Source organism: Phyllopteryx taeniolatus, chromosome 8 (assembly GCF_024500385.1).
Source record: "Phyllopteryx taeniolatus isolate TA_2022b chromosome 8, UOR_Ptae_1.2, whole genome shotgun sequence".
Taxonomy (NCBI): domain Eukaryota; kingdom Metazoa; phylum Chordata; class Actinopteri; order Syngnathiformes; family Syngnathidae; genus Phyllopteryx; species Phyllopteryx taeniolatus.
This window is the reverse complement of record NC_084509.1, coordinates 27,763,968-27,787,601: the sequence shown is the minus strand read 5'-3', so window position 1 is coordinate 27,787,601 and position 23,634 is coordinate 27,763,968. Positions and strand designations below refer to the sequence as shown.

The following is a 23,634-nucleotide window of genomic DNA, read 5'->3' as shown; positions in this document are numbered from 1 at the left end:
CACGGGCGTCGTAAGCCTTCGTCAGCGTGCGGGCTGATCCGAGCGCGAGCGAGTTGCACCCCAGGAATTAAAGCGACGTTTGAAAAGGCGGGGAAAACACGTCTCGACTTGAGGCTTTGCAAAGGCTCCCAAACTGGAGCGACCTGTGCGCTTTCAACTTTGTGGGAAGTTTGGCGAAGGCCCTTTTTGGCTCTCATTGCACAAAGAACGTTTCATAACAGCGATGTTCATTTAAAGCCCATCAAACACCTTTCGAGATGAACTAAAACAGAGATGGCCTTAGAAAGGGACAAGAATTCTCATTGACACACTCAAACATTCGAGAGAAAGATGGGAAGAGCTAATTTTTTGATGGGGGGAAAAAGTCTTTATTTTCTTCCATGTTTCACTTCCTGTAGGTGGAATGGCCCAATACTTTTGTCTCCATATTGCATATCTTCAGCTGAGGTAAATGTTACCGTAGGTGTTTTTTCAGACCACGCCTTCATTTCTAGTACAGGCATGTCCAACTCATTTTTGTCACGAGCTTCAGAGGGCCGTTATGACGTTATGCCGCCTCATTATTGTATTCTAGCTATTCAACTATTGCTCAAGTTTCTGTAAAAAGGGGTTTAGTCACAAAAAAATGCTGGCAATATCTAAATGTCATTTATTACAGATGACAACCTGAAATTTTGATACAGATTTGAGCAAGAATCATGGAAGAAGACACATAATTTGATTTTGCGGGCCGCATGAAATGATGTGGCAGGCCGGATCAGGCCCCGGGCCCTTGAGTTTGACACCTGTGATGTCGGAGCCTTCCATTTGCAACCAAAATGGGGAATCCGGTCTCCCAAATGACTGCGATCCACTCAGGCACGTCTCCAAATTCTCTGCAGCTTAGCAGCAAATCCTGACCTTGAAAGGTATTGTGTGGATGCAAAGACGTGTCTTGCGTGCTGACCGAGAGCTTGACTTTTCCTTTGACAGGTTAGTTAGTCAGCTAGTTAGTGAGACAGATGGTTAAGTTATTTCATGAGATCAATAGCTAAGTTAGTTATTTCTTTGGAGCGATAGCTAATTATTTCATTCGATTGATAGTTCAGTTTATTAGAACAACAGATATTTCGTTAGCGCGATAGATTAGATGAGTTAGCTTGTTAGTTCATTCATTGGTATGTTAGTTCGTTTGTTGATTTGATGGCTGGTCGGTCTATTGGTTGGTCAGTTCCTTATTTTGTTAGATTGATCGCTAGTTATTTTATTAGATTGATGGATACTTCGTTAGATTGAAAGATATTTCGTTAGCACGATAGTTTAGATGAGTCAGTTCTTTAGTTTGTTCGTTTGGGAATTAGGCAATTAGTCGAGTTAGTTCATTCCTTCATTTGAAAGTTGGTCGGTCAGTTAATAATTCTGTTTGATCGATCGATAGTTATTACGTTAGACCGAGTGCAACTCCATTGGTACATTAGGCGAACCTTGACCTTGAAAGTTTTTGTCTGGATGCAAAGAAGGTACCAGGCTGTGAAAAGGGAAAAATGGAAGCCAGGATTTGACAATGAACTCCCCCCGTGGGTTGAAATGTGACATGAAAAGTGAATCGATGGTGATGAAATGCAAGGCAAACGAAGAAAGATCATTGCATTTGGCACATTTTAAAGGGATTGAGTCCATTTACGGAAGTCCCTCCCGGTTCATAGAGCGGGCTTTCAGAGAAGCCATTAAGGCCGGAGATAGTCCCTCTGATAACGGAGATCAATTGAAACTCAATCTCACGAGAACTCGGGCGACGAGCGGACCTGGGCCGGTCACCGTGGCAACAGCAGGACTCCGAAACAGAAGGCCGAAGGTTTGACAAACAGCGGCGGCCCGCAAAGGAGAGTGGTAAACAGAGAAAGCGACCAGCGCTCACAGCGCTTGACCTTCTCCGAAAGTGGAGGGCGTCACCTTAGTCTTGGGGGTGTGGCGGATCACGGCGCCAAAGCTAAATGTCTCGTTCGCATTCAAAAGAAGCACATTTGACACAACACGCTGCTGGCAGAAAGACAATAAGGCTGCTAGCTTCTTTGTTTTGTCGCAACGGTGACAGAAAATGAACGCCGGTAGATTGTTGTTTGTTAGTTAATTCATTAGTTAAGTTAGTTTGTTCATTAGTTTGTTAAGTTGGTCTGTTCAATAGTGAAGTTTGTCCAATAGTCTGTTCATTTGTTAGTTAAGCTAGTTTCTTCATTAGTTAGTTTGTTCAGTAGGTAGATCGTTCATTAGGCAGGTAAGTCAGTTCATTCATGGTTGATTGGCTGGTTTGTTCATTAGATCAGTAGGTAGTTATTTCGTTAGCTAGTTCAGTTAGATTGATTTCATTAGATCAAACATTCGTTCAATAGACTCACAGGTTAGTTTGTAAGTTCTTTGCTTGTCTGTTTGTTGGTGAAGTTGGTTCGTTTTTAGATAGATCGTTAGTTTGTTAGATAGTTTGTGTTCATTAGTTAGTTGGTTTGGTGAGTTAGCAGGAAAACAGCATTTTAGTTCGTTAGGGCGGTCATTCAATAATTTGAAGCTAGTTTGTCAGTTTCTTAGTTCTTTGTCCATTCAATCCCAACTTAAGATTCTGTTGTTTGCTAGTTAGTTTGTTAGTTATTACTTTGTTCGTCCGATAGTTCGATAGTTTGTTTTCGCTCGGGCCTTGGAAGAGGTTTGTGCTCTACTGTTTGAAATTCTAGTTTATATTTGTCAATGTATAATTGTTGACAACCGAGGGCCTCGCCGGACATCTCTTCATGTGGCCGCACCCATTCTATTGTTTTGTGCGCTGAAATCAAAGCCAGTGTTGACTTTGTCGGATAGGGGAAAAAACAAACAAACAAACAAACAAACACAAACAAACAAAAAAAGCCTCCTCACAACATACCAGTGTTTTTTTTTCCCACCACACTTTCTCATGAGCTGTAAGGAAATTCAGTTGGATTACACGCGGTCGTGTCTCTCCGCGTTGCACTTGAAAGGGAATCCGTGATATTGTTAAATATTAATCGTGAATACATTATCATGCAGGCTGGCAGTGCCTTTCACTCTTTACGGTGGCAAATTTGAATCAAAACACCATTTGATAATGTTATGTAACGGCAAAACATCTCAGTGTGTGCATGTGTGTGTGTGTGTGTGTGTGTGTGTGTTTGCACCCTGTTGGCTGCTTGCACGAGGATTTGCATCCAATCCTCCGGTGTGTCACTTTTTCTGTGATGCTTGGCTCAAAGTTGAAATTTGGGGAGTTGAAGTGGTTAAGTTGTCACGGATGGGGGGAAAAAAAAGTCCTTTGAACTTCTCTGATCCTGAGCTGGAATTACATAAGATTTATATATGTATAGTCACACACGCACACACACACACACACACATACTTAAAGGGGAAATATTATCGAAAATTCACTTAAATTGCTTGCACAGTGTACCCCCGTGAAAATCCGCTCTACAGTTAAAACTAGTTGCATAGTTTAACCTGTTACACACACTTTAAACACATCTGTAAACACCAGCACAAATGAACAAATTGGAAGCAGATAATTTGTTGAAAACGCTTACGTACAATGTGTGTTAGATATGTGCCTTAAAGAGGCGGGGCCGGTTGGGGTGGCTATTAACGTCAGCCAGTCTGCTTGTGAGCGTCTGGCTGACAGCAGCTCGTAGGTGAGTGTGCTCATTGTGTTTATGCCTTCAATAAACGGCTTAAAATTGCATAGGCGACTGTGGCTCAGCTTTCTGACATGTTAGAGCATTCAAGTAAATAAGTATACTGTAAAAAATAAAAATAGTAATAGGAATATAGCAGATCCAGGGTTCAACAAATAGCTAAATATAGTCATCACTACACTTTCTTTACACTCCCACAGAAAAGAAAGTGGAAGACGTGCCGAGTGAATCTCGGCGCTGCCAGTTGCTTCTGGAGGTGTTTTGATAAAGTTGTGTACATTGCTGAGCATTTGAACTGAAACATAAAGGCAACACAACGAATTTGCACTTGAACGCATCTCCCAGGTAGCTTGGATCACTTTGCTTCATGCTCATTATGAGAAAACCTTTTTAATTTATGAAGAAAAACCTGCCTGCAAGGTCTTCCCTTTGCACCTCGCCTTATTATTGCAGTATATTTTTGCAGTTCACTATTCACAAATTCACCTATTTGCATTGTTTTTTTCCCCCACCTCTTTCACAGTACTCCAAATAAGAAGCAAAGTGTGCTTTCTTCAAGCTGTTTGTCACTCCCAGTTGAAGTTGACTGTAAAACTGACATGTAAAACAAGGTTCGCTAGCTCAATGCTAACATAAGGTGAAATGCCATAGATGAGCTAACAGAAATTAGTATCGATATCACAGTAATCATAAACCTTCAAACAAATGCTACTCTAACACACACAGAGCAGCACTGTATATTGTCTTTATTTTCGGAACCTTCTGTTTTTGTAAATGGCCTAATTATTGTGCAAAAGTATCATGTATATTCTCTTTGCTCTCTGGGAACAAGAAATATTACCATCGCTTAGTAGGGGATCTACTCTGCCGCTTCCTCTTGTTTTTAATTACACATCAACTCTTCCAGCAGAGCTCAGTGCTGCTCAGCTTGTTGTGGCATGACGTGGTACTACACTGAAGGTGTACAACTATGAATTTGGATTTGCCTGTATAATGTAAAAAGCATTTTTAAAAAAATGATCATTAATGAATGAACCATCATTTTGGGAAAGAATGTGAACATTTCCTTTTTACATCAAATCATTCATTTTTAACTAATGTAAGATAAGGTTGAAATGATAAACTGTTTTGGGATAATTGGTTCTGGTGTATTTACGGGTTAAACTATTAATATAGGAAAGTATAAAAAATGTGGAAGATGTCAATTACATAGCATACCAGTGAATACCGTATGAATTTTTGCAAAGCCCCTCCTGTGCATCACTAACCCGTTGCCCCCCTCGTTTTCTAGGCCTGCTCATCGGATCCGGCTGCGCACTTTATCCACTCGGATGGGACAGCGAGGAAGTGCAGCAGACGTGCAGCAACAGCTCGGACCAGTTTCAGCTCGGTGAGATGCTGGAATCAGCGACAACAACGGAAAAAAAACACACCAAAAAAAACGAATCAACACATTTTTTTTTTTTTTTTTTTTTTTTTTTGCTCCACTTCTCCTCCTAATTAAAAGCATGGACTTGATTTGTGCAAACAACACAAGGCTTTTATCTGTCACATTGGGTTCATGGAGTTAGAATTCATGGCAGGCGAAATGGGAAAATGAGGATTAAAGAGCAAGATGATAGCACAATAAAAGGTTATTTTAATATGCGTCGTAAGAAAACGTCATTAGGGATTTTGAACCTTATGCAATATTATTGAATTACTATTGTGCTCACCAGTAGAGTTTTATGTGATATAAAATGGTGTAACTAACTAGAAAAACTATAGTAGTTTGTGTCTTCCTGTCTTGTGGGCTTTTTTTTTTTATTACAATTTCCTATAAAAATGTTAATCACACAGTCAACATAAATGATTGCTGATTCATTATGAAACTTCCAAAGTTAAATTTTATCTTTCCCACAGACAGAATCAACCCCAATCAACAGACATGGTCACTTGTTGCTAGGCAAAATTCACAGGAGCTCACAATGACAAACTTGGCATTTCAGCCACGTTTATTTGACTGTTTGAATGACAGCTGAACACAACACTTTCATTTATATGCGAACACTTACATATTTATATTACTTGAGTACTTCAATGGAAAATGGCAGCAAAAAAAAACAAAAAAAAACGGAAGAATTCTCAAATTAGGAAAGATCTTACAAAGGAGCAGACACACTACGCACTTTCCAAACAGTTTGATTCAAAAAATTTTGCATATGTAACAAATGATACCGAAACTGACACATGCGATTGTGTTATCAGGGTCAACAGTTTCACAGATTTGACAAGCTTGTTATCGCACTTTCGTGACAAGCGTTTGTCTGGCGCCAAAAGCTGCAGGTGTTTCCAACATCACTAAGGTCGGAAATAACTTCAGCAGCACTTTCATTTCTTTTTTTTTTTTTTTTTTTTTTTTTTTTTAACAACATCATCTCCTGCTCGTTAGCGCCGATTGCTTTCCCACGGGAATACGCTTTGCAGGAGTCTGATTCGTTCAGTATATTAGATTGCAGATGCTTGACATTCACATCGCTCGTTGAACGCAGAGGTGTCGCAAATGAAGCATTTTTTTTTTTTTTTTTTTTTTTTTTTCAAAGTTGATATTGTTTTGTGAAAATCGAAAAACTGCTCCTATTTGTGGAGTAAGGGTCGGGGACAAAAAGTGCGCTAAGGTTTCGATTGATGTACTAACATATCGGGTTCAAACTCCACGATTTCGTGCAACATTAGAGCAACATTTTTAACCACAATTTTCGTGGTTTTTTGAATTGTTTGATTTTAGAGGTTATCATTATGCTAACATCTTGTGTGATGCCGATAATGCTAATCAACCTTCTTTCAGACAGTGGTACCTTGACTCACAAGTTCAATTCATTCAGTTTCCCCCATTGAAATGAATATAAACTACTACTGCTTCTACTCCAGCAGTACCTTGACTTACAAGCTTAATTCATTCCGTGGCCAAACTCAATTTATGCATATATCAAATCAACTTTCCCAATGGAAATGAATTGAACTGACAATCGGTTCCAGCTCCGCCCCCACAAAACAAAATGTTTGGGGGTTGTGTGTTTTTAATGAAGAAAAATAGCGCTGTGTTATAAAATATAACTATAAAACATAAATGAGTATGAAAGTGAATGTACACAAAAGCGTAATTAAGCAGAATGTCACTCACACACACACACACCGTAGTGTGTCTGTGGGTTCGACATGTGCCTTTAAGGGGGCGTGGCCTAGTGAGTGACATCATGAGCTCTAACTCCAGCTCTGGTTGGCCATTTTCCACGCGGTTCATCTACTTGTTAGCGCGTACGCCACAGGTGTCAAACTCAAGGCCTGGGGCCCAGATCTGGCCCGCCACATCCTTTTATGCGGCCCGTGAAATCAAATTATGCGTCAACTTCAATGAATCTTCGTAAAATCTGTATCAAAATTTCAAATTGTCATCTGCAATAAATAACATTTCGATATTGAAAGCATTTTTTTGTTACACGGCCCCTTTTTACAGTAACTTGAGCAATAGTTGAACTATCATACCCACTTGTGATTTCAAAATTAGTTATCCGTCAAGTTGTTGTGTATATGTAATGCAATGATGAGGCGATTAAACATATTTATGGTATCTCAGTCATAATGGCCCTCTGAGGCCTGTGACAAAAATGAGTTTGACATGCCTAGCCTACGCCATGCTCCTTGCGAGTGTTTTCATTTTGTATTTGGCAGCTTGTCCCGCTCACTAAATCGGTGGGTATGGATGAAGCGTAGCCCCTGCAATAAACGGGTTAATTGCACATCCCCAAATCTTCGCGTTAACAACTAACAGTCCACGTTCCCTCCGCAGGTTCCTGCCAGATCGGCTGGGCCTATTACTGCACGGGAGCCGGGGCGGCAGGCGCCATGCTGCTGTGCACCTGGTTGTCGTGTTTTGCCGGCAAGAAGCAGAAGCAGTACCCGTACTGAAGTTCGGAGGAGCCGGCATTGCGAGCGGCTCTAATGACACGGCGTGACGGCGCTACTACGGTGTACAGCGAGGGACAAACTGCAGGGACTCTTTCATAATGCAGCACACATACACACAGAAGCGCATACACTACTCTCAGAAGGTTAGGGATGCAGTGAACCCCCGCATAGTCGTGGTTCGGCATTTGCAAATTCGCAAATTTGCTGATTTGATTTGATTTTTTTTAGCTCAGGACGAAGCCGTGTCGAATTCAAAAATATTGCTTTGGTGTCATCTGGTGGCATGTTGGTGCCAAGAACTATGTGGAACTAAGGGGAGGAGCTTCATTTAGTCAGGACACATCCTTGTCTAAAAGAAAAATGTGCTTTGCAAGCCACTTGTGCCGTCTGTAGGCAATTACAAACCTTTTTGAGTGGGCACCAATTACTCGCTGATTTCCGCATTTCATGGCAGGGCCCGGTCTCCATTCCTACGAGTAGAGGGGCTTCACTGTATTCGTCTTTCAGGTGAAATTTCAGGATGAACCTAAAAGGCACTACTAGAACCTTAACAGTTGAAATCACTTTGAGGTTCTCTAAATTGTTTGTAATTGATTGTTCAACTTTGAACGTTTCAGAACCTTTTGCGCAACTGGTTGTTCTGAAACAAGGAACTGAATGGCAAAATTCACAACAGGTGTTTGATCTATGAACATTTCCAAGGACGTCCACTTCTTTGCCTTTCTGTGACTCTTCCAGTCTCTCTGAAGCTCTGTTGGAACCTGCAGACAGTGGCGGTTTCTGTTATGGGCGATATATGTGGCCTCACTGGGCGGCATCCCCGACCGACCCCCTCAAAAACTACATGTAAATGGTTGGCTTTTGTATTGAGAGTCTGCACAGACATTTTGCTAATAAATAAAGTGAGAGGGCATCAATGTCGAGGAAGTAGGACAACAGCTCTGTATTTGGGCGGAGAAAATAAAGGTAACTCGTTGTCGGTACGAAGGAAAACAACAGCACAAATGAAACGACTATTAGCACTTTGGTAAAATACAAACAGCAGACAAACTTTGCGAGTGAGTTTTGGTCAATTCGTGGATGAAAACATCTGTTGTGAATTTTGCCGTTCTGCTCCTTCTGAGAGAAAGTTGAGCAAAAAGTATTGGCAAATTGAGCAGTTGGAAATGTGCGTTCAAAAGTTTAAAGCGGCTCAAATTAAATTCACCTGTAAAGGTTGTAGTTCATTTTTAGGTTGATCCTGAACTTTCCCCCAAAAGTGTATTTTCACGCACAGCTTTGAAATCTTCTCTTAATATGTGGACCAACCTGTTTGTAATCCTTTATTTAACGACTTCTCTTTCTCTTTGACTTTCCCTCTTGATGTTTTTGTGTCCTGTAATGAAGACTTAAGTCAGAATAATATTTCTGACTTCATTGTACCGTGAAGTGTTCCTGTGTCTTACTCGCCTTAAACACCACCTCCCGAGATGCAATAATCCCCCGACAAGCTTCTCCAGCTCCCAGTCCCCTTCAAAAGAAGGATGTGTATCATATATGTTGTGTATGATAATGTATTTTTATCATAATAGCACGTTTTGTTTGGTTTTGTATTCACGCCTCAAATGATTCTGTTTTGTAAATAAATGTTTATGGAAAACGTGTTGCGTGGTTGGTGCAAGCTCACATTCCTAAAACGCTTTTTCCCATGACCTCCTGATCCTCTTCAGTGCCCACGGGAGAAGCATCGCCTCCGCTTCCCAATCGATACGGAGGATAAGGACAGGCGGCGCTCTCGGAATAACTTATATCGACGCGCTCGATCCGGCGACCTCCACTCAGATTTATTTGGCTTTTGATCAGCAGGCTCCAGACGAAGCACCTTCGGCCGCCGCACGAGTCCACCTCCGTTCAGATTGCGCTTCGTTCACTGGCTATTTTAGACAGGTGTCCATACATCAGCGATCCCAATGCAAAGTCAGCTCATTTGCATCTGCTTAGCATGCACGTTTCCTCACAATGAGCGGCAATTCCCTACCTCCCACCCGGCCGAAATAATGCCACTCTAACCCTCCCCCCCTCTGCTAACCCTCCCCCCGAATATGCCGATTGTTCTCGAAGAAGAAGAAAAGAAAAATGCGTCAACGTGCTAACGTCAATATAAAAACAATATCACTGGAAAGTGTGGCATTGCGAGCAGCGTGTTATCTTTGGGCCACACTTGAAATGCGGTGAACTCATCTGGGCTGCGCTTGGTAAAAGAACATTTTCATCGAAAATAAAAAGCCCGGGAAGTGCGACACCACATCTGCTTCACTTTAAAACTGTGACTGGAGCAGTCAAAACAGTCATCCAAAGGGAGGACAAAGCTCTGAACACTTGCCAATTGCCCATTTAATACCACCTGTAAAAGCAACCATTTCACTGCCTTTTTTTCAATGTCACTGTTCTGTAAAAACAGAAACGGAATGCGTGGGGCAAAGTTATATTCCTACACTATGGACTATATATATATATATATATATATATATATATATCTCGTATTCTGCAATATTGAAAAAGGTGCAAAGTTGTTTTTTTTAGTTTATAGGCTTTTTCGCATTATAAAATATATATTGTTGTGAGTTAGTGAATGCTTCAAATAGATCGCGTTAAACTCTTCTTCACCATTTCAGTTTTCCAGATTTTTTGGGGCTATAAATCGACGCACTTTGGCCCCAAAATGAGTCGTCCCTCCCCAACTATACAAGAACGTCAATGCTTTCATTCGCATCAGCGGTTGTCTGACGCAATTAGGATGTGCCGTTAGCTAGCTAGCTATGCCTACACCCCGAGAACACATCTTCCCTTCAGATAATCCCCTGATCTGGCCATTTTAGAGCGCCTCATTGTTGGCCTTGAGTGTGCGCACGTCACGTAGAGAGTAAGTTCAAAACTATAAAAAGTCAGACGTGACAGCAAACGTGTAGACTGCGGCTTCGGGCTGACATCCCTGCTTTAGAGTGCCTCGTTGTTGCAGCATGGAAAAGCCCCGCGACGACCAGGTGGCATATATTCCAGCCAGCGAAGGCTTTAAATCGATATATTTTCGTGGCTCAAACATGCAATGACGTGTAGACATCAGAAGGATGCTAGACGAAGTAGCATCCATTTTTCCATGTCGTAGAAGTGGTATTTGATTGACTGTTGACCGTCGAATTGGGCGTGGGTTCAGCACATTCAGCGAACACGCCCACAGTGTCTGAGAGTGAAGACAAATACAGTAAACCCCCACCTAGTTCTCTGTTCACAAATTTGTGGGGGTTTTTTTCTGTTGAACCTATCCTTAGCTAGTCGCTGAAAAATTCCGTAATTCTCATTTTGTGTTCTGAAATATCCCACCAAAGTCCTGGCTAATAGGAAAGTAGTACTTGATGTCAAAGGAGCATGTTGAAGTGATACGCTGGACGCCCCGCATACTTGCAGTTCGCCACCTGTGGATCAACCTATCAAAATAAAAAAAAAAAAATCTTTTTCAATGTTTTTCTTTTTGTTTTTTCTTTCAAAAATGCTAATTGGTGGTTTATTCCCATTTTTGTTTTTTGTTTTTTGGGTGGGGGGGTTAAAATGTATTTTTTTAATGCAATCATAATGGCTGTCAATTATCTGCAGATTTTCGCTATCCGCGGTTCTCGATGAGATACATCTTTGTATCAGGGAAGTTTAGCCCGGGTTGTTAGTGGAAGTTGCTTTCAGGTATCTGAAACCCGTTTATATTCAAGGGTAATTTTTTTATTTTTTATTTTTTTTGCTCCGTGTTGTGAGAAAAAAATGTAATTACGACCAAGCTTCAAATAATGATATGGTGATAATGCTGGACATTTATAGACATTTATAGAATTGGCAGTGAGGTTCTTCCATCAGAGACCTCGGCAGCCCGTTATATCCATCAGTTAATTCTTTGTAATTATGTTTTTCCCCCAACAGAACTACAGCGAGATAATTATTACCCCCAGCTAGTCTTTGTGCTCCTTCGACACCAGGCTGTGCGAACATATTGCATTATTTATACTGCCGTTTCCGGTGTGATGAGGAGCCATTAAAGCAATCGTGAAAGCCCGCTTGGAGACTCCTGAGACTTCCGACGTCGGTTGTTTTGCGGTACATAATCAGGGTGTGTCATAGTTGTTCACTTTCTCTTGTCAGAACAGGTCTATAGTCTTGTTAACTTGGTCAGTTTCTCCGCGGGTTCGGATTGAGGTCAGCTCGTATTCTAAACGCACGTGAACTGAGTTTGTTTGGAACTAAACTTACTGAGACCACATAGAAGTGGGGGGTGGGGGGGGGGGGGGTTTAGACAAAAATCTTTTTCGAATGGAAAATGCCATTTCTGTAGATATTGCGTTAAATGTGTATATATTAAAGAAGTGAAATGCTGTTGATTTAATCGGAAGTTAAAATGGTTTGAATTGCTTGAGAAATGTGGAAGGAGATAAATATGTTAAAAAAAAAAAATTCTCTTAAATTAGGGAATTGTTTTGTGAAAATGTGGGAATGTGTTAAATAATACCTTACTAGCCCTGGGTAAGTTGAACAGTTTCAAGTTGGAATGGTTTGAGAAATGTGCAATGATGAAGTAAATACTATATGTAAAATATCTCTGAAATTGGGAATTCGATTGTGAAAATGTGAGAATTTGGGGAATGTGTTAACAATATCCAAGAGTAAGTTGAACAGTTTCAAGTTGGAATTGTTTGAATTGGTCGAGAAATGTGGACGGGGACGTAAATATGTAGAATATTTCATTATTTAGGAATTCGATTTTGAAGAGGTCTGAATTTCGAGAATGTAATAAATAGTTCCTTACATGTCCTGAAGACGTTTGAATCGTTTCAGAAACGTAGAATGAGGCCGTAAATGTGAAAATGTGAATGTAAAAATGTGGGAATTGCGTATATGTCCTGAATGAGCTGAACAGTTTGAATTTGGAATGTGAAAGAGGAAGACCCTTTTGTTAAATGTCTCATTCACATGAGTAGTTGGAATGAATTTGTGCGGAAGATGTGGAATTGTGGGGAAAGAATGGTAACAGACATGTCCTGACTTTTGTGAATCTTTTCAAGTCAATGTTTTGAACCAGTAGAGAAATGTGGAAGGAGTAGTATGTCAAAAAATGGTGGAGTAAAAAAAAAAAAAAAAACACAATTACAACCGCAAGTGGTGATGCTTGGGCCCTTTTTCATGGTTGAAACCATGTTTGTCAAAGTATAAGCCTTTGAATTTGCTTTTGCGGCACATGTCCTTGAGACTTTTTCGTGCGTCCTGTTATGATAGACGTGTCCACTGAATTGAGTATTGATCGGTGAAACCGGTGACCGCGGCGGAATCTTTCGAACTTTCCAGCGGAGTGAGTCTGGGTGGTCGTGGTTGGAGACTCCTAAAATAAATACTCATACATTTTCACCAAGATTGAATGGTTGTTTTACCACAAAGGCAATTCAAAAGACTAATAAACATGACAATTCCAAGAGGGCCTGGCGCTCGAGCCCTAATGAAAACTGCGAGGAGCAATGAACCGGCCCTCGCACTCCCAGCAGACGGAGGATTTATATCTTGCGTTATTGCAAGTGTACATTCCTGACATTAAGGGGCACCTATGAATCTCTTGGACCCTCATCACACATTTGGTCCAGCTTGGACTTTGTGGAGTTATTACAGTTGACATCATGCCACACAAAGATCAAACCTAAAATGTTTTGTCGTTTTTGTGTCAGCCATCTGTCTAGTATACGTGATTCCAATTTGGTCGCAGTTCGCAAAGTTTGCCTTTGAAGGACTCCTGGGGATAAACATAAAATGGCCTCTTTAGACCAAAATGTCAGATTTCTTTGTTTCATTTTGGTCACGACTTCTAGAGAACATTTTTGTGGGTCTACTCATGATAGACATGCTGACCGAATTTCATTTTCCCCCTGACCAAACCTGTAACTTGCTTTTCTTGTTTGTCAAATCAATTTTCCCCATTAAGATGAATTGAAATGTCATTAATCCATGAAAGCCCCCCCAAAATACTTTTTTTTCTGGTTACGTTTTTAATGAATAAAAATAGTGCTGTATTGTTCAATACAAACATCTCCATGCTCCTTGCGAGTGTTTTCATTTTGTATTTGTGTGCTTGACTGCTTGACCCATTCAATAAATGGATAAAGTGCATCAGTGAGTGTGGCTCGAAATGTCAAATTCTATTTGAAAGATATTAAGGCAGAATTTTAGATAGCTCCCATATTAGAATGAATTAAATTAGGGTCAGTAAATGTACAATAAAACTGTTCATGTCGATTAACTTTTCTAAAGCATTCAAAGATTCCGATGCAAGAGGATCGTCCATCATTCTAATAATTGGAATTCTGCCAGTCTCGGTCAAGGTCCGTATTTATACCCGATGGTTAAGCTTAATGAGATCAAGAATTCCATCTCATAAAATTTCCAGTCAAAGTCAGACACTTCCAAGATTTGACACTTTGATCGCTCCATTGGTGGAGAACTCCAGTCGCCTGACTTGACTGCAGTCAAACATACATTGTTCATTTTAGGACTTGGGACTTGGTCAAGACTTGCACATATCGTCGCTGTCGGGCGGAATCCTCGCAGCTCCGAATTCACCGCATTTTAGGAAACCAAAAAAAAAAACGCCATCTTGCTTGAAAGCTGGTATTACGGTATACCTTATATTGCTATCATAAACTGTCAAACAGCAACGCGAAAGACCTCCACATAATCACGTTCAATCGCTAATCTAATTCGATGAAAACAAGTCACTGATTCCGCTATCATTAATGAGAATGGCATAGGCGGATATTAATCGCATGTGGTCTAACGTGATTTTGGCGAATTTGATCGGGGCACACAAACACGTGGTGGATGACAGACATGTTTCAACAGTGGACATGGAACAATCATTATTATCATCTTTATCATATTCTTTAAATCATCCTGTGTACTGGCCCACAAGCAGCTATTTGGGGGGGGGGACACAAGCCATCTTAGGAGCGGATATAAAGAGCTCAATCTGTATTTAATAAGGATACCCGCTCCTATACAATGCTCCAGTCAAGCACAGATCGCTGCATCCTCTTCCGCATATAAAGACGGTTGCCCCGTGTTTAATAGGGACTGACAGGAGCCACTTCGATTGGACAAGATTGAAGTCGTCAGTGAACACGCCCACACCGACCAACAGAGACGTTAAAAATTTAAATGCGCTTATGTACGCTGGTCTATGAAATTACTAACACCGGGTCTAGAACACCTCACAGAGTTCAATCAGTCACAAAAGATGAGCCCAAAATGTACTATAATAACAATACTCTTAATCCTGGTATTTTACTGGCCTTAAACAGTTTCCTGTCAAATGATTGTAATTTTCACAAACAAATCCTGCCTTGATTCCTCACGTTAAAATTGTTTTCTCAAGCTTGCACGAGCCCGGCAATAATTATATTGAGGAAATGCTACTTTGAGAGAGACTTCAGCCAGCTGCTACTCAAGTTCAGCTCAAACTACTGACAGCTGCTGTCAAAATGTTCACGCCTTAAAAGATGGATTAATCCATTCTACGGTCAGACAGCAGGTCGCCTTTAAGGTTATTGCGGCTGTACTTTCTCGGTGATCAATCATTCTCGGCGAGGCCAAGAAACACAGTGACCTACATTCAGAGCGCTAGTAACTTTTCTCCGTGAGCGTGAGGATGGGGTGGCATGGGGGGGGGGGGGGGATTTGTGTTTGTTGATTTTTTTTCCCTGCATCAAACACACGCAGTGGAGTTCAGGAACTGCTGCCTCCATGAGTTAAAATGTTTTTACGGTAAACTCACCATTGACGAATTCACTTATTTGCGTTTTTCTTTTGTGGAACCATCAATGTCGCTATGTTATAGTAACGCTTTAACCAGTGAATATTTGAACAAAAAGGGTGCATCAGCACACGTAGACGGACAATATACCAATACTCACAGGTTTGTTATCCTCTGCAAAAAACGACTAATATTACTGCAGTTTACTGAGCAGCGAGCACTGATTTATTTACTAACACACACAATTGATTAATCATGATGCACAAACAGGCGGCACGGCAGACGACTGGTTAGAGCGTCTGCCTCACAGCCTGTGTGGAGTTTGCATGTTCTCCCCGTGCCTGCGTGGGTTTTCTCCGGGCACTTCGGTTTCCTCCCACATCCCAAAAACATGCAGGGTAGGTTCATTGAAGACTCTAAATTGCCCGTAGGTGTCAATGTGAGTGCGAATGGTTGTTTGGTTATGTGTGCCCTGCAATTGGCCGGCAACCAGTTCAGGGTGTACCCCGCCTCCTGCCCGATGATAGTTGGGATAGGATTATAAACATACTCTACCCCTGGTTGTCAAGGTAACAAAAGTCGGATTCGCCACTGGTCCAGCAATACAAGGGCTTGGGGTTATATTATATATATTAACATTGAGACTCCTGGGAACTGTTTTAATGTAAATAATTAAGTAAATAAATAAAAAACATTCTTAATATGTTTCTTTGAAAGAAAAAGAACTGAAACAATCTACGTTCAACCCGTGAAGGATAAACTGCTAGAGAACAGCAATAGCAAAAATCAAATCAAATGAAATCATTACTGGGGGGTGAACAGGTGCTCTCGTGTCATAGAAAAGCCATAAAAACGCCGCCGCCTGATGCTCAAATGGATCTTGGAAGTCGGCAGAGGAAGTTTGGATCGAAGTGTCATTCACGACACATTAAGCGGCTTCACTTGATGTGTCGGGATAATGAGTTCCGTCTATTCTTTCTGAATCGCTGACTAAACAGGGAATATGGCCAACAATTAAGAAGTCCTCTAATTACTTGTGAGCCCTAAACACAAACCTCTTGTTTGTCTTTGACTGAACTGTTCATTCATTGTCATTTCTCTGGAAAAACAGCCATTCACGAAAGTCTCGTCAAGAAAACATGAGCTACTCCTAACATTTGAGCTAATGCCTAGCTAACGTCTGGTCAAGCCTAAAACAGGGGTTCTCAAACATTTTGGGTTGAGGGACCAGGAGATTTTTTTTTCCCCAATGACCCTTTAAAGTCCTAAATTCAATCCAATACATCTATCATGACATTAAAAGCCAATAAATTAAATGTTTATCCATTGTTGCTAGCTGACTAGCTTCTGCTAACAACATGGCTGCAAACAAACAGGATCGAGTTAGTAGAAGCGCAGTCAGTGTTGCCAATTTAGCAACTTGTTGGTATTATTGATATTTTTCCGACCCTTCTATTGATGACGCTTACTGAATCGGAGAATGAAGATATTCCCCACCCGTGGTCTTATTTAACAGATGTTGTCGGCTACAAGAATGCTTCGTGGCAAATGCGTTGTCTTGCGCCGAGACTAAAAACCACCAGTTTTTGGCATTCCAAAAAATTCACACTCAAATTTGTATTTTTTCATTGTTTGTCAGTCAGCTTCCAACATTAACAAAGCTATGGGAACACAATGTTTTGATAGTATGTAGTGTGTTTTTCCCCCTTCTAGGTACAAGTGCTAAGAAAGCCAATAAACAATTATGTGTGCAGAGAAGTATTTTTGTCCCAAGTTATCAAAAATGTCATATAATATAGTAAAAGCTTCATTTTGACTTCTTACCTTTGTACTGAAGATCATTCCTTTTGCTTAAAAAGTGCAGTTGAATCCATAGCTACTTCTCATTGTAGCAATCTTTTTTGTCTCCACTTGTTTACATGATGTCATAATTTCAACTCATAACTCATTATGTTGAATTTAATGTCTTCGTGTAACAAGAAGAACAAGCACGGCCTAACAAGGACTTGAATCCTTGACCCTCAGATTACAAGTCTGATGCTCTACCGACTGAGCTATCCGGACTCTACGTTGCCATTGGACAACACAATTTATAAAATAGTGAGGATAAAGCGGTACAGAGTTGGATGCATGGATGATGAAATGTCAACAAAATGAGCATTTCACTGACACGTAAACAGCCTTCCTTCTTTAGAAAAGACCAACGCTTCGTTGGATCTGTTACAGCTCTCATGGATGATATATTGTTGTTATTGTTTTTATTATTGTTTGACATGTCTCTATTATTATTTTTTTTATTAAATAGAAAGTTGAAAATATAAAATGTAATACTCTGCCGCCATCTTATGGCCAGATATAAAAAGTGCATTACGTCAGCACACGTCATTCCACAATACGGAAGTAGCAGCGAGTTCCATAACAACGCTTGAAAACAATCATCGCTTGGCTATACAATAAAACTAACCGTTTATTGCCAGCAGTGAACTCAACTTAAATGTTGTGTTTCGTCCTTTTTTGTTTTTACATCGATGGAGACGTATTCAGTGCACAAAGTCATCGGTGAGGGCTCTTTCGGTCGGGCTTTGTTAGTCCAGTGTAAAAAGAGTCAGGAGCTGTATGTGCTCAAGGAAATACAGCTGCCAAAGGTATATAGAAACATACTTCATGTGTACAAAAATCGTCTATTATTATTATTTTTTTTGTATAAAATACAAATCTTTGCATCTAAATTGACATCAGGTTTCTGTTAAATGTTTACAGAGTGAGTCCAGGCAGGAGAAGTCAAGGAGGGAAGCTGTCCTGTTGTCCTCCATGAAGCATGAAAATATTGTGGCTTTCCATGAGGCTTTTGAAGGTAGGTGACAAAATAGTTGTGTTTAAAAAAAAATGTAAATCGTAAAAGTGGGATTGATTCAATTCCTGTACTTAAGTTAATGTAACAGAGTACGGACTGAAATGTACTTGATTCCAAAAGTACAACATGCATTCGATCAACTTAAAAAAAACAAAACATATCTGCACCCAACATAGTTTATTTTATTCATTTGCACAGTGCTGATAAGATGGGAAAAAAGTAGAGTAACAAAGTTTTGTATTTTATTACTTCCCACCACTGGAATGTAATCACCTCATTTTGACATTGTGTGTGTGTTTGTGTGTGCCATGTCACCGTGTGATGCATATGTGTTTGTGCAGCTGGAAACCTCTTGTGTATTGTGATGGAGTACTGCAGCGGAGGAGACATGCTCCGCAGGATCCAGCAACAGAAGAACAAGCAGTTCCGTGTTGATGATGTAAACCCTCGTTAAGTTCAAATGCAGTGCACCTTCACAATTTGGGATCGAGCCCAGACGCGAACAGCAAAAAAATACGAGTAAAAATGGGTATATTTGGCTAAATATACTGCTCTAAACTATGATCCCAAAACACTTTGATTTGGAAAAAATGGGAGAACACTGGTGTGTACGTGGTTGCTTTGCAAGCTGCCAAACGACCAATTATATTCTCTACTCAGTGATGTGAATCGACAGGGGTTCGCTGTACTTCTTTTTGCCCATTGAGACAAAAAAATCAAAATGAAAAAATGTTTTCAAATTCTATCTTTTTTTTTTTTTTTTCCTTTAGATCTTGAAATGGTTTGCACAGATGTGTGCCGGCGCCAAGCATATCCACGATAAGCGCGTTTTGCACCGAGATCTCAAGTCCAAGGTAAGTTTTTGAAGCAGCGAAAGCTCCAAAGTCAAAATGCCCCCAAAAGTTGTACGATATGGAAAAACACGTGTCTCTTTCCAGAACGTTTTCCTCACGGATAACGACACAATCAAGCTCGGTGACTTTGGCTCGGCGTGTGTTCTGAACAGGTAACTTTACATATGAATTACCTGGTAATCTGCAATAAAACTTGAGACTGTCCATCCTGGTCCACAAGCCAGGTCGCATTCGCAATTAAATTTTTCACGCTGCAGCTCTAAGGCGTACGCCCGCACGTATGTTGGGACGCCGTATTACGTCGCTCCGGAGATCTGGGACAACAAGCCGTACAACAATAAGAGGTATGGTAGGTGCTTTCGAATCAGTTACACAAAAATAGTGAATCAAAAACAAGGCAGAGGTTTTATTCCGAACAAGTATATTTATATATACCTATATAGCCACTACATTATGCCCAGTTTGAAAAGTAACACTGCACTTAAAAATATAGGGGGGGAGAAATAAATAACTAAACTTAAACAATGATAGAAATAACATTTATTTCCCATTAAAGTTCAGTACAATTTGTAGCTAAATAAATGTTTGAAAACAAACCGTTCTAAAAGATTAAACATTAAACTGTATTGTACTTTAAAGTTTAATACAACTGAACTAAACTGTACTTAACAAATGTCCTGTGCTGCATAAAAAAAAAATTTAAATAAAAATGTTTAAGCCAATATAACATTATGCACAGTCAGTACAACGAATTCAGTGATTCTTCGCTTACCACTAGAGGGAGCCCACATGCCAGCGGTACGATGACCATTCTTGGAGAATGGATGTGTGGATTCTTTGTTCATCCTGTGAGCGACAATTACCAATGTAACGAGGTTTTGTATATTTTTCAGTGACGTTTGGTCTCTGGGCTGTGTCCTCTATGAACTATGCACACTGCAACACCCGGTAACTCCACTTCTCTTCAACGTTTTTTTCTTCGGAAACAGTGAACGCCTGCATATTGGCAATTCGATATTTCAAATTTTCCAGTATTTGTGTTTTAAAACAACCACGTTGCTTTGCCTTAATAACGTGTTTAGCTTAATGCTCACAAACAATACAAAACACCATAGACGGGATAACCGATAGGCCAAATGGTGTTAGAACCCTTGAAGTGATGGATATTTGAACACAAACGGTGGAACAAAACATATAGACTGACTATATAAAAATTGCCGCACACACCAGAAGGAGCAGACAATGTCCACTGAATTGAAACAAAAAGATCTTCACAATCTTTTTAATTATGTAATTACTGCATGTTTAAAAAAAAATTAAACTGGTATCTCAAGGCACCATTGTACATACATGTGACCTTTTTGTTTGGTGGTGTTTTGTAAATTGTAAAAACTGCGCCTCGGCTCTGTCAAGTTTTGGAAACATTATACCAGACGCTAAATTGTGAAACAATCGTGTTTTCGTCATTGCGTGTGAATGAAGCATGGCGACAAAGTTTGATGACTCGCCACGACGCAGCAAATTGTCTTAAATCTCCCGGTGTTCAGTTCCAGGCGCCCAGCTGGAAGAGTCTGATCCTAAAAGTGTGCCGTGGGGCGTACCCTCCGCTGCCCGGGCACCTGCCCTTCGAGCTGCAGCTTCTGCTCAGGCAGATGTTCAAGACGGACCCCCGGGACCGGCCGTCCCTGAGCACCATCCTGACCTCCCACCGCGCCTCCAGACTGCTGCGAGCGCATCTGCCCTCGCAGGTAGCGTCCCGCTGTGTCGCGCCACGACCCCTGACACGCCCCTGTTAGTTCAGATGGCCGCGCAGCTGAAGTTGAATTTCGAATGTTAAAGGCGATACAGGCGGCGGAACGGGGGAGGCGGTGGAATCCGGACGAGGGGAAGAAGGTGCTTCAACATTTGCAGGAGAAGAGCTTGATCCAAACCACGACATTGGAAGGTAGCGTCCAAAAGATGGGGCGGGGCTTTTGTCGTCATTCTAACAAAATAATATAGCAACTAGTGAAAGTGGAGTTTTCAAGGGAATCGAAAAAAGGATGCCTATAAATTCTGACAAGGGTGCTCGTTTACAACCGGCCATTTATTTGGGGAGGGGTATTTATTTTTTAACTACGGGCCACTATTTGAGGAAAAAAAACGGTACATGACATTGAACAATCAGCGTTACCGCAGGTGCGGAGGTTCACGGCGAAGACCGAGCCCCGGTCCCTCGAAGGCGGTGGGCCGAGCCCTCCGAGACGGCGCCGCAGATGTCGGCCAACGCCAGCCTCCTGTCGACCGATGACGTCACAACGCGGGTCCCGGAGGAGGGGCGGCGGCGGAAAAGATGGCGGCGAGACCCACCCGAGAGGCTGCTGAGTCTGCTGGGGAAAGCCGAGCTGAGTCCAACCTTCAGCACCTTCGTCATCCACAGAGAAGGTGCGTCGCGGTGCCCATGTCACTCAATACAGCCTCAAAATCCGCTGGGTCGTGCTGTGCCACACCAGTCCTGTAGGTGGCAGTATTGCACAATTTGTGTTATATATTTTTTTAACAACTCTTATCTGCTGGATCAGGACAGGGTTTAGGGTTTCAAAGTAGGGTTTCAAAGACGGGTTAGGGATTCAGATTAAAGTTAAATAGGTTTTAAAATAGGGATTAGCGTTTCAAGATAAAGTTTGGCTTTTAAAAATAAGGTTTCAAGCATGGAATAGGGATTCCAATTAAGGGTTACAGTTCAAATTAAGGTCTCAAGCATGGGTTATGGTTTCAAAGCAGGGTTCTGGCTATAGCTTCAACAAGAACCCTATTAATTTTGAATGGTCAATTTTTTTTTTTTTTTAAGGCGACAGTCCCCTGGTTGGTCCACTCTCCCAGCCTCAAGGCGACGACACAGACGGCCCCGAACAGGAAGTTGCCGTGGACGACTACGACCGCCTGCAGCCGCGCTCCGACGACGATGACACGTAAGCATTTATTGTTCCTGTTATGACAATGTGACCATCAGATGAGATTGAAGTTTTATAGGATGTGTACATGTCTTGATATGTGCTATTAATCTCTTCCCGCAGGGATTTTGAGGAAGAATCTCTATGTGACTGGATGGGTCAACTGGAGGAAATGCTGCATCTCTAAAGGAAATTGTCCTCCTTTGTATATATATATTTTAATTATTTCAAATGTAGAATATTAGTGATTTGACAAAATAAAGTGGAAAAAATAGACACGTTTCAATTCTCCTTTTTTTTTTCATCTTAGAGTATTTCAGTATTTGGCCTCCGTATTTTATTATTTTAAATGTTCTACCTATTAGTAATTGATATTTTAATTACTGTATTTAAATGTAATTGAATCATGTATTGAAAAAATATTTTAAAACGGAATAAGGAATAAATGTGACTTAATTTTACATTTAGATGAGTTGTATTAATTTAAATTTGATTGTTTCAAAAAAATGAAAACATAAAAATAAGAAAAGAATAGTAATGTGACGTACTGGCACTGCCTGTTTTTTAATATAATTTTATTTGACATTTGAAAAATAATTTATATTTTTATTGACTTAATTTGAATGCCTATTTTATTTTTTATTTTGCATTTATAATTTGAGTAATAATAATTACTAATACAAATAAATGATACTAACAGAAATGAAAACTAACACTATAAACAAGCAAATGACTGCATATTATTTGTAATCATTTTTATATTTTTGATTTACAAATAACAAATATGAGTCATAATTCTAAACAGACATGTGCGTGTGTTTGATGTAACGCGCACATTCATCTGTGCACTTATCAGGTTAGCAAGCATAACTTTGCCACTTCCCAGTCCACTCGGGCCGTCTGGAAGCTGCTGTCGACAGGAAGTATTATTCCCACAGCAGCGGGGTCTTTGTGAGGTCACGTCATTGAGTCCACCGCAATGTTTTCATGTCTGCTTCCTACCCCAACCCCCCCCCCCTTTAATGTAACACAATTAGACTAAAGGTCTTCTCTCTATCGTCAGGATAAAAGGGCCACATGGTGTCGCGCAGATGTTGCTGTGACCACGAAGAGCCACTGGGTGGAGTCCACAGCTCTCAAAGGTTAGCGGCCGCCGCGTAAACATTCTGTCAAAACTTGAATTGAGTTAAATTCTTTCTCTTCATTCTTAAATCATCTTTCCCCATTTAAATGACTGGAAAAGCCATTCATCCTACCCACAAATTCTTGTAACATATTTTAAGAAAGAAGTATAAAATGTAAATAATTAAACAGTGTGTGCATCATGATTTCGTACTCCAATGCCCATTGACATTGTGCTGCTACTCCTAGTGTGCACCTCGGCCACGTGGGGGCAACATAATACCTACATAATACTCAAATAAAACAAAGACGACAGCCTCTTTTAAGATCAGTAAACTGAAGTAATATCAGTCATTTGTCTCAGAGGATAAAGAATATTTGCCTGTGAATATTGTTGAATTGTCTCTCTACGTGTTGCTGCACCGTTTGTGTTCAAACGACT

The 23,634-nt window shown here is 40.7% G+C and overlaps 2 protein-coding genes and 1 non-coding gene across 4 annotated transcripts in view; 2 read left to right on the top strand and 1 right to left on the bottom strand.

Moving 5' to 3' along the window:
* Nucleotides 1-9,262, top strand: part of LOC133482297 (LHFPL tetraspan subfamily member 6 protein) — a 55,849-nt gene extending 46,587 nt beyond the window's left edge. Inside the window, exons 3-4 of the mRNA XM_061782293.1 lie at nt 4,963-5,061; nt 7,501-9,262. Coding sequence (XP_061638277.1) covers nt 4,963-5,061; nt 7,501-7,619 — 218 coding nt within the window. The 3' untranslated portion in view covers nt 7,620-9,262. The remainder of the gene's footprint in view (nt 1-4,962; nt 5,062-7,500) is intronic.
* Nucleotides 9,263-17,420: 8,158 nt separating this feature from the next.
* Nucleotides 17,421-17,493, bottom strand: trnat-ugu (transfer RNA threonine (anticodon UGU)). The gene has a single exon. It is a non-coding gene; the product is annotated as a tRNA-Thr (tRNA).
* A 313-nt stretch (nt 17,494-17,806) lies between these two features.
* On the top strand, nt 17,807-22,489 carry nek3 (NIMA related kinase 3). Of its 2 annotated transcripts, XM_061782300.1 has the most exons (12): nt 17,807-18,074; nt 18,190-18,283; nt 18,625-18,722; nt 19,054-19,137; nt 19,222-19,289; nt 19,395-19,481; nt 20,031-20,085; nt 20,685-20,885; nt 20,977-21,082; nt 21,316-21,561; nt 21,968-22,088; nt 22,194-22,488. In XM_061782300.1, the coding sequence occupies exons 1-12, from the start codon at nt 17,958-17,960 to the stop codon at nt 22,255-22,257; spliced, it is 1,341 nt and encodes a 446-aa protein (XP_061638284.1). In that variant the 5' UTR covers nt 17,807-17,957; the 3' UTR covers nt 22,258-22,488. The 2 variants fall into 2 exon arrangements, with proteins under 2 accessions (XP_061638284.1, XP_061638285.1); XM_061782301.1 differs by lacking the exon at nt 19,395-19,481 and having other exon boundaries at nt 22,194-22,489.
* The last annotated feature ends 1,145 nt before the right edge of the window (nt 22,490-23,634 follow it).

What these genes read in the sequence shown, in the direction of transcription:
- nek3 (XM_061782300.1), top strand. Translation starts at nt 17,958, where the DNA reads ATGGAGACGTATTCAGTGCACAAAGTCATCGGTGAGGGCTCTTTCGGT. An exon ending in ACCGAGATCTCAAGTCCAAG is followed by an intron (nt 19,138 to 19,221) that starts GTAAGTTTTTGA and finishes GTCTCTTTCCAG; the next exon opens with AACGTTTTCCTCACGGATAA. An exon ending in AAGCCGTACAACAATAAGAG is followed by an intron (nt 19,482 to 20,030) that starts GTATGGTAGGTG and finishes TATATTTTTCAG; the next exon opens with TGACGTTTGGTCTCTGGGCT.